At 41.2% G+C, this 10,531-nt stretch overlaps 1 protein-coding gene across 1 annotated transcript in view; it reads right to left on the bottom strand.

Moving 5' to 3' along the window:
* Positions 1-348: 348 nt before the first annotated feature.
* SARS (seryl-tRNA synthetase) overlaps positions 349-10,531 on the bottom strand; it is a 14,933-nt gene continuing 4,750 nt past the window's right edge. The window contains 9 exon segments of the mRNA XM_015412121.1: positions 349-997; positions 1,373-1,502; positions 2,930-3,087; positions 4,645-4,774; positions 5,190-5,411; positions 6,540-6,695; positions 6,895-7,038; positions 8,392-8,566; positions 10,077-10,110. Coding sequence (XP_015267607.1) covers positions 840-997; positions 1,373-1,502; positions 2,930-3,087; positions 4,645-4,774; positions 5,190-5,411; positions 6,540-6,695; positions 6,895-7,038; positions 8,392-8,566; positions 10,077-10,110 — 1,307 coding nt within the window. The 3' untranslated portion in view covers positions 349-839.

Raw genomic sequence — 10,531 nt, 5'->3', positions numbered from 1 at the left:
TCCCAGAGCCAGGATGCAACAGCAGGGAAAGGTCTCAGCCTCTATGCCTTGTCATTGGCCCTCCAGAGGAACTGGTTGGCCACTGTGTGAGACAGGATGCTGGAGTAGATAGACTCATCTGATCCAGCAGGGCTCTTCTTATGTTCTTATGCAAATCCACACCTAGGAACAAAGCTTGGCACAAATATGTTAACAGGTAAATTAGACTATTTAAACATGAAACCACATCAACCTCCTCTCTTGCACAACACCTAGGTTGCTCAACTAAATGAACAAATACAAATAGTATTCCTAAACTAGGGCATCAAAGAAATATACCATGAATTCAAAATACAACTAAGAAAAATACTCATTTCTCAGCTGTTTGCTTTATTCATTGACTCCCATGAATAGACCGTCTTTACAGTAAAATTACATAAATGCGTGAACCTACTTTCCCTTTTAATCTCTGCCTTAACCCCCCCTCGCTGTTCCAGCTATACAGAAACAGTCAAGAAGTGAATGTACTATAACACTTTTGTTCCCTCTGCTTGGATTTGCAGCTAGGAGTTTGGACAGAAACTGTTTCTAAAGATAATTAACATACTTTAAGACATACAACTGCTGGGGAAATAGTCAGCACCTGCAATACTTTCCACAACCAAAGTGCAGGGTAAATGTCAGTGGATCCTCAAAGCCACCATGGGAAGCACCTTCCTTTGCTACAGAGGGGGAAGCTGAGATGGAAAAGGTGACTTCCCTTTGCCATAGAAGGGATGAGACAAAGCAGCAATTCGTATCCAGGTGCCCCTCAGTTCCACCCATTAAATGACAGAGCCTCAGTAAAGGAACAGATGAAACTAAGAACTGTTCACATCCATGCTCTGCATCTTCCCTTCCAGCGCACAGTCCCCTCCAGCTGGTTTCTTTTTGCCTCCTTCATGCTGTTTCTTCTGCTTCTTGGAAAGTTCCTGATCAATAGGAGCAGGTCTTACAAATTTTATCATTTCTTTCAGACCTAAAAGCAAAGTGAAGATGATATTAAATACAGCCACACAATAAGTATTCAACAGGATCCCTTTTCAGACCAAAGTCCTATTATTTCCATTCAGACAAGCTACACAGTCCTTATATGCAAAGTTTATATGCTTGCTCCATGTCCTTGGATTTCATATTCAGTAAGGTAGGCAGAGGGACAGTATCAAAACTTAGCCACTCCTAGAGCAAATCATCTCTATGGATCCCTTGCCCTAAGGGGAAAAATTACAGCTATGGTAGAGATTGAAAAGGCGAGCAATAATACTAGATGATAACAGATTCAGACAGCAGCAGGAGTAGTTTGATGGAAGAAAAAGAAGAATTCTGCCTGTTACACAGAAAGGATCCTTTTTACCTGGTGGCATGAAGCTCCTTAGTCTCTCAGGCACAGCAATTCCCTCCTCCGTCTGATAATTTTCCAAGATGGCACAGATAGCACGTGTTGTAGCACACATTGTGGCATTGAGCATATGTACAAATTCCACCTACAAAGGAAAAACCCATTACATTCTGAGTGTTTATCAACAAAGGCAGCTTTAAGCAAATGCATCTTTTTTAGTAAGCTAATCAACACTCCAAAATAGCCACCTCACCATCTTGTTCACTGCACATTACATATACTTGTAAATAGATGTCAAAGCTGGAAGTTGGAAGCTTTGGTACTGCTTTTCTTGTTTTTTCCCCTCTTCCTCTCTGTAAGTCATGCTGTCTACTTGGGTTGCTAATGTGTAGACATATGTCACTTCACAGCAAGTAAGAAATGAAAGCATAGGTAAACCTACATTTTAGTTTCTTTCTTGCTGTGGAGTAACATATGTTTACATGCTAGACATCCAAGGAAGCAGCAGTCAGGGCCCATTGGAACACAAAAAGAGGTCTGACATGTGAGGCATGCAGTTGGGTCAGACCAGTTTCCATTAAGTTCAGCACTCTGCCTTCCTTCAGTAACCAACCTGATGCCGCAGGAAGGTTCACAAGCAGAACATGGAAACAGTCATCTCATTACTCTCCAGAAATGTGTCAGAATTACATGTAGCATTCCAGGTGTGGGCAAGCCCTCAAATATATATATATATATATAATGGATTGCATTACTTGTTAACACAAATTAAACATTTCCTATTCTCTGTACCTCTTTTCTTTAGTGCCAGGGTATATAAAAACATTTTCAATGAGCTTTCAAAATATATCTTCCATAGAAAATCAGCAGCCAATTCAAAATCCACTCATACATTTGTAGGTATATTTGTACCTCATCTATATTACTGTGCTCCTATTAAGTCTTTTCTGCGACTGTTTCCCAGCCAAGAGGACTGAAGTACTCCTTCCGAAGGTTTTCAACATGCTCTAATTTGGGATTAGTACAATGTTGACATTATCCAGCTAATCCACTAGTAGGCAGCAATCCAACAAGCATTTCTTAAGAGTTTGTATGCACAGAAATGAAAGCTTTGCTGTAAAAGTCTTACAGAACAATGCTAACCCTACCTCTGTATGATTTAGTATACCAACTAAGCCCTATACCAGCATGCGAAGATATGCCACCATAACTTTAAGATACATCAGTAGCGAGGTACACCAGTGCCACCCCAGTATTGTTCTCAGCCTGAGGATCCTCGGTGGTGGCACAGAATTGGATAATACCAGTGGAATGTCAAAGGAAGAGAATGGCTTAGTCAGTACCATAAACCTCTCCAGCACTCATCCCAGGCACCAGCGTTGTTACATCAGCAATAACCCTGGCATAAGTGGAAAGGTTCCCACAGAACCCATGGCAATAGTGAAGATACAACCCTGCCCTCCCAGTCTCCTGTCATGCCTCAAAGCAGAACTTAGAATGCCAACCAAGCCTGCAGCCAATCACAGTTCTCTTAAGCACTATAAACAAATACAAAGATTTGATGCAACCTACCTTGTCCATCATCTTCTTGGTTTGTCCATAACGGATCCGCAGCCGACGTGCCTGATAGTCTGTGCAATTTGAGCAGGAAACAAGCTCTCGGAAAGCTCCTGAACCCGGGAACCATGCTTCCAGATCCAGCTTCTTACTGGCAGCATGATTCAAGGAACCTATAATATCAGGAAGTAGCATTTAGGCACTGCTTTAGTACAATGATAAGGGGAACTGACAGGTGTATCCTTCCCCACCCTATTCATTTCAGAGTTATAGAACAAAAGCAAGAGAGACAAAAGCTGCATTCAGAAGTCATCCTAAGACTGTGATGAATTCAGTTTCTTTGCTGGGCCTGCATACTTCCCTTTTCCTCTGCTTTTCACATGCAGAGCAGAACTCTCTAGTTTGATGAAGATACACTGCAGGCATTTTAGCAAATTGGTTGTGGCTTTCCACACAAACAGATTTATTTTATTAACACATTTATATGCCTTCCTCCTCCCCATATCAGTTCAAGGCGCCTTACCAAAAACCTGACCTGAAGGTACCAAACAGGCCAGCATTAATGGACAGAACTGTATGCCTTTCTCTCAAACACAGTCCTGCTCATCAATTAACTACAGAAAGTCCACCAAAAAGCACAACACCACTTTAAAAAAAGTGAAAAACATCATTTCCTATTGTCTTAGGGTGGGCATTCCAGAATGCTGCAGCCACCACCAGGAAAGGAAAGGAAAGGAAAGGAAAGGAAAGGAAAGGAAAGGAAAGGAAAGGAAAGGAAAGGAAAGGAAAGGAAAGGAAAGGAAAGGAAAGGAAAGGCCTGCACGATGGCTGATCAGATGACTTGGAAGGACAGTTCCAATAGGAAAAGGCCTTGTGAGGATTTGAGGTATGGTAGGCTCATACCATGAGAGACAATCCTTCAAGTAGATCGTTCAGGGCTTTAAAAGTCATGATCAAAACACTGAAATGGACACAGGAACACATTGGTAATCAAGTAACTATTTTAAGATGGAACAATATGCTCCCATCTGCATGCTCTATAGGCTAGCTGCTCCTTTTTATGACAACTGAAGCTTCCAGAAGTATTCAAGGGCCGCCCCACATTCAGCACACTGCCATAGTCTAGGTTTGAAATTATAGCAGTTTGAACCTGCATAGCCACATCTGCCAAGTACAGAATAGGAAACAGCCTTCACACTAAATACAGCTGGTAAAAAATAGTTAAGCTTCTGTTTAATCCTCGTTTAGAATCCTTGTTTGTGGGGGGCAAACAAATTATAATTTGTCCAGGTGTCTGCATTTGGACATCATGTCAAACTGGAGCATAATGAAATCAGAAAGTTTTGAGTTGTACTCTGCACGCAAAGGAAGGTAAAAGAAGGAAGGCAAAAGGGAGGAAACAAACATGGGAAACAGCTGCGTTCATTCCCATCTCAGACAAACAAAAATTTGTTGTGATGATGGAATACAACTAAACAGATACATATTCACCTTGGTAGACTGAAGTGAAACACTGAGAACTTAAACATGGGTACATATCCACAAGCTTGGATACTGGAGCTACGCAAATAAAGTTATAAATTACTAGAGACTGTGGCAATTTCTAAGGAGATCGATGTAGCTTACTGTCTAGTAAGTTTACTCAGGACTACATCATTAAATGCAGTAAGATGTTTCTCAGCAAATATACACAGGATCAGACCTTCAATGATTTGAGGAAGTGTATGTACCTGAGACAATATTCACAATATGGTACGGGATGCCCAGAGACTGATAGAACTCTTCAGCAACTGCAATCATCTCATCAAACATCTCCCAAGATTTGTTATCATGAGGTGATGCGTAGACAAACTGTTCTATCTAGGAAGCACCAAGAAGAGTGGAGACAAGCTTACAAGAGCAGACAACACAAAGAGGTACACAGTATCTTATTTCATTACTTCCAAATATAACAAAAATACAAAATACTTAAATGTCAAGCTCAGTTTAAGAAGTCACTTTACTTCATCTGTTCAGTACTAATTATCAGCAGCGATGAGTAACAATCCTTCAGAGACCTCGGAATATACAAACTGCTCTGTTCCACATCTTGAGAAAATTTGTTCCAAAATGAAAGCCCTTTGAAACAATACAAGGATTTTCTGCTACAGGCACTTCCCCCCCCCTTGAATACAAAGCAAGGAGGAAAACTGATGCAGCCCCTCTTCTCTCTCTTGTGCCATACCCAGAACAATCTTCCCAGCAAAGTTGTTTAACAGATTTTGCATTGGATTACCTTTTCAAATTGGTGCACCCGGAAGATGCCTCTAGTATCACGGCCATGTGAGCCAACTTCTTGGCGGAAGCAAGTAGATAATCCAGCATATTTGATGGGCAGATCCTCTGGCTTCAGCCATTCATCCCTGTGCAATGCAGCAATTGGCTGCTCAGACGTAGCAATCAGATATTTCTCATCAATGGTATTATCATCACTCTTCTCACTGCCTTTTCCAATTACCTTGAAAAACAGAAGTAGTGAGTGCATCACACCAGAACAGACACATGATTAAGTATACCAACTTATTGCTCCATTTCAAAGTAAGTTGCTTTTATGAAACAGAAAAACAGCTCAAGGTTCACACTAAAATTTATGAACTCTGTTTGCAGAAAGGCTATTTCCCAACTTCTTCAGTGAAAGCACAGGGTATAGTATAGAGGCCTACAGCTCAAGGAGACAGTTAGTATGAACCATTAAAAAATGCTAACATATCCCACACAGAATTGCCTTCTATTTGCACAAGGGCACCTTAGGAACCAACCTATACACTAGTTTATATAAAATAATAAGGCCAGCTTGATATCTCTATTAACTTTTATTCATCCTTGGGAGATATTTGGCTGAGGCCCACTGTCACAATAGGTGGGTGTGAGAAAAGAAAGGGTCTAAAGCAGGGCCCCCCAACCTTTTTGAGAATGAGAACACTTGGAATTCTAACACAGCATGGTGGGTGCAGGAACAAAATGGCTGCCACAGGAGGCGGAGTCAGCTACAAAGTGACTGCCACAGCTTAACTTCAGTCACACAGTGCAGATCCTTATGCTGTGGTGGCAGCTACTGCCAAAGCAACACTTTAAACATCTGCACAGCCAATCAAATCTCCAACAGACAGATAATCAGAAGCCCTACCTGCCCACTTTCTAGAAGAACACTTGGTGGGCACCAGAAAAGCTGTTGGAAGGTGTCATGGTGCCTGGGCACCATGTGTGGAACCCCGGTTTAAAGCAATAGACCCATTCAACCCAAGTCAGATTATTCTTAATATTTGAAGACCCTACTTGGTGGAAAGATGGCATTTGATGTTTTAAACAAATACTTGTAAAGACTGCATCCCTTCTGACATAATTACTACCTCCAGCCCCTTCAGTATGACGACACGTAACGTCCACAGCCTCAGTCCATTCTGTTCCCTGTTCAAAGACCTGTTCAACTCAGGCTGCTGACCATGAAGTTAACCTGAAGTTAAGCCTCTCAAGATTCCATGTGATTCCATTAAGAATCTTACTGCACATTAAGATATGCAACAAAACATTCCTGGAAGCTGCCTTGATGCAGTGCTGAAAATGTCATCTTTTCCTTGCACCTTACCTTGTAAAGCTCTTCATCAAACTGACTTAGCTGAGCCACTTCCTGCATCACTTCCTTTCTCATGAAGAAGGGGGTATAAACAGGGGTGTATCCTTTACTGAGCAACGTCTGCAGAGCATACTGAATGAGAGCCTGCTCTAGGAAAACGAGGGGACCCTGAAGGACAAAGAGAGGGGAAGTGGACCAGTCAACGTTCTATTTCACAAAGACCCCAGCAGGGGCTACCTGAGAACACATATCTTGAGTTGGCAGGCACAGATCTAACAATATGCTACAACTCTGGTCCTCTATTCACATAAATTTACTTTTTGAATAAGTCTTTAATATACTACATACTAAGCTATTACATTCTTACCTTAAGAAAGTATCCTCTGCTACCAGCTACGATGGCTCCCTTTTCTCCCTCATAGCCATCCACCATGACAACCAGGTCCACATGGGAGTACTTCTTCCTCACTGTACAGTCTCCCCACATCCTCTCCACTTTGTTATCTGCATCCTACCAATATTAGGAAAAGAAGGGGGGGGGAAGAGATTTTCTGTGAATCAGCAACCCTAGTTTTTATGTTTATCTTTTCTGAGGTCCAAGTAGGGGGTTGTGTTTAATTGGTGTATTATTTTAATTTTTTTTAATCTTATTGTTAACTGGGAAAATCCTTTAAGATATTCATCAGGGTATATTCAATAGTGTAAGATCTTACAAGGAAACATAATTGATTTTTGTTTGAAGCATTCCCCCATTAGGGTCCCCCCCCAGCATAGCAAGGCCCACCAAGGTATGATAGGGCCCATCACTGGAACTGCATGGACAGGTTCTTCAGGCAAATGGCTCAGGTAATGGAGATTCCTCCATATTGGATCATACGTAGTAGGTGAGAATTGAGGATTTAGAGGTGGGGGAAGCTCACCATGAGGGGAAAAAATAGCAAGAGTCATGTTACAGTAAAGGATGAAGGAAGACAAATTTTTAAAAATCTAACCACTGCCTAAGTTGGACTGACTTAAAATATTTTGATCGATTCATAAAACCACCATACTGATATTTTGCATGTATCAATTGGACCTTAGGATTCAAGTTCCAGAGCTAAAATTGCCATATTCAAGTCCCCCAATTCCAGGCAATCCTGGAGAAGATCAGGGCCCTGCGGGATCTCTTGCAGTTTCGCAGGGCCTGCAAGACAGAGCTCTTCCGCCAGGCTTTCAACTAGGGAGCCACCACCACTATAGATGGTTTTGACATCTAGCCTGTGCCACAGGAAGATCATGAGCAGAATGACTGTTAGACCTCTGTGTACACTCTTAAAGTAAGCCATCTCAAACAACTAATTAACCATCACCAGCACTTTATGAATTTGTATTAGTTATAACTTGAATTGTTTTTAGATGATTTTATGTTGTTTTAATTGTTATTTATGCATTGACTGTGAGCTGCCCTGAGCCTCCTTTGCGGGGGGGTGTGTGTGTACAAATTAGATAAATAAATAAATAAAAATAGGGGAAATAACTCCCCCCTTCATGTGATTTTCATGTGGGAAAATAGCTGAGGAGGAGGTAGGAGCCCTTCCTCCCCCCTGTGCCACCATTCTGAGCCCGACTGGTCTCTCTCTCTCTTTTAAAGAAACCATTCTCCACAGCTGCTGTGTGGCTGCAGGGAATGTGAGCTGGGTCTGGGGAATCTGAACCCAACTCTTTAAAAATCACAGCAAGTAGTTTGGTTCAGAGACTTTTAATATCAAGTTTCAACCTGCAGCCCTGCCAGCATAATATATTAACATAGCTACACGAGAATGTTGCAAGGACATATACCACTGCCATTATGTGTTTACCAAAAGCCTATGGAATTTGCTCCTACCTCATCATTGCTGATTGGCACAGAGGGATGAAGGAGATTTCCAATTTCTCTGAGGTTCTCAAATCGTTCTGCATCTAGCTTTAGGCGCTCTTCATCACACTTCAGTATTGCTTCATCAATAAGAAGACGGATTTTCTTTATCTGATTTACCTGAAGACTCTAAAACACAAAGGAACTACTGACACATCACAACATATATATGGAAGATAAAGAGGAAAAATAACCACCAGCAAAAAGAGAAATATCCCTTAAAAATATACTGTTACTACTGACTTTAGCTTCACCCTTCATCAGTATTAATCCATTATGTGCTCAGAAGAAGAAAAAAAGACAGGAGCTTGCCTGTCAGTAACACAAGTTCATGCAAAATCTCTGGCTTAGGCAAGGAGCACCTCATCAAAGACACTACCTTTAACTAACATTCACATTAAATGGCTTAACGACCCCTAAAAAGGAACCGAATGAAGGTAAACAAAAGAAATACTTAAACAGAACAAACTTTGCAAGATTTTCTATGCTACTGTCCAGTTTTATTGCTCTGAACAGAAGAAACCACATTAAGCAGTTCAGCTCTTTAAAAAAAAAAATCCTTTGCCTTCAGAGTGTGCCTGCTAAAAAGTATGACTAGGCATGCAAAGACTTATATCAGTCTTTTAAAAGAAAATTAACAGCATGGCACATATGACATATAACAGAACTGAAAATATGGTGTAGCTCACATCAGCTGGGATATACCACAAAATAGAGTTCAGGCCTGGAACTTTCAGAGTGGCTGAAACAGCAGCTACAAGGCAGTAGTATAAGGTAGGAATTCTGAGACCTCTGAAATTTCCAGGACACCATATACCATATTCCCAGCAACTGTCTGGCAGCAGCTTCTGCACTCGCTGGTGTGTAACAGCTGGTGCCTGGAAGAAAGCTTATTCAGGGCAGGAGGCATAACTTCTGCATTTAACTGTGGACAATACAAACGGCAAAAGTCTGAAGTTAATTTCTTTTTACTCCCAGAGTAGCAGCTGCTGCTGGGACAAGAGCAAGCCATATATGGGGCTACGAAGCACACATGACTTATCACATAATTGATTAAATGAATACACCCCTCCTTTCCAAACTCTGCAACCAGCAAACCTGAAGTTTTATAACCATAAGTCAGTACTAATTTACATAGTTTATATTACATAATTATTTTGCATTATTCTAAGAGATACTGCTAAAGAAAGCATAACTCAAGTCAAGCTTCTATTTTATTAAGCTCCTTAATTTGTCCCTTAAAGCCAGCAGACAGTAACGACCCATGATTTGTTCATGGTGAAAACAAGACCTATGTCCCCAGTTTACACTCTTTTGTCTTCCCCTTGCCCAAAGCTCAGACAGCAAATGTTTCAAATTCAAGAGAAACCATCCAAAGCAGACAAAACAGAAAACAAAGCTCTTTACAAAATGAAGAACTACAGAAATAGCAAATGAAACCATACTCATAATCCTGGGAGTGGGTATACCTGCTATGACTACTACAAACAGGGCCAAGGCAAATGCATCATCAATTTGCCTAATCGCAAAAGTCACAGGCAGACAAAGTTTACCTATCCCGACAAATCTATAAATACGCCAGTTCGCTCTGACTTTGTTAATGAGAAAAATCTATGAAATTATATATTTCTGAAACAAAGGAACACACATACCACCAAAGCCTGCACAATTCAAGATTCTCAAGTAGTGCTACAGCCCACTAGGTATTTAATAAACCCCAAGCAGGAAGCACTGGGCAGCAGCTTGATACATGTTTGCTTTGCTATGGAAAAATAATCTAAGAACACAGGGAACAGTCAAAAAGGCACACAGAGTACTTAAGTGACTCGCCTTTTCGGCAGCCGCTTCCAATGAATGAAGCCCTCAGACTATCGACAGTAGCCTCCCTATCATGATACCTAGAGTGATATGCCTAGAAAACCAAAATTCACAAAGCCTAAGCAAAATTAGTCTGGTTTCTGACTAGCTGACAACCCACAGTATAAAACATACACCACCTAGAAGCACCTCAGTGCCTAAACAAGCATCATGAATGTACCTCCTTGAGATTTCAGTGAAACTTACTCCCACATAATGTATTTCAGCTTGTGGCAGAAGTAAGGTGAGCACA

This window comes from Gekko japonicus, unplaced genomic scaffold (genome assembly GCF_001447785.1).
Source record: "Gekko japonicus isolate JY-2015 unplaced genomic scaffold, Gekko_japonicus_V1.1 scaffold697, whole genome shotgun sequence".
NCBI lineage: Eukaryota > Metazoa > Chordata > Lepidosauria > Squamata > Gekkonidae > Gekko > Gekko japonicus.
The sequence above is the reverse complement of the archived record's forward strand: the minus strand, read 5'-3'. Positions and strand labels throughout refer to the sequence as shown.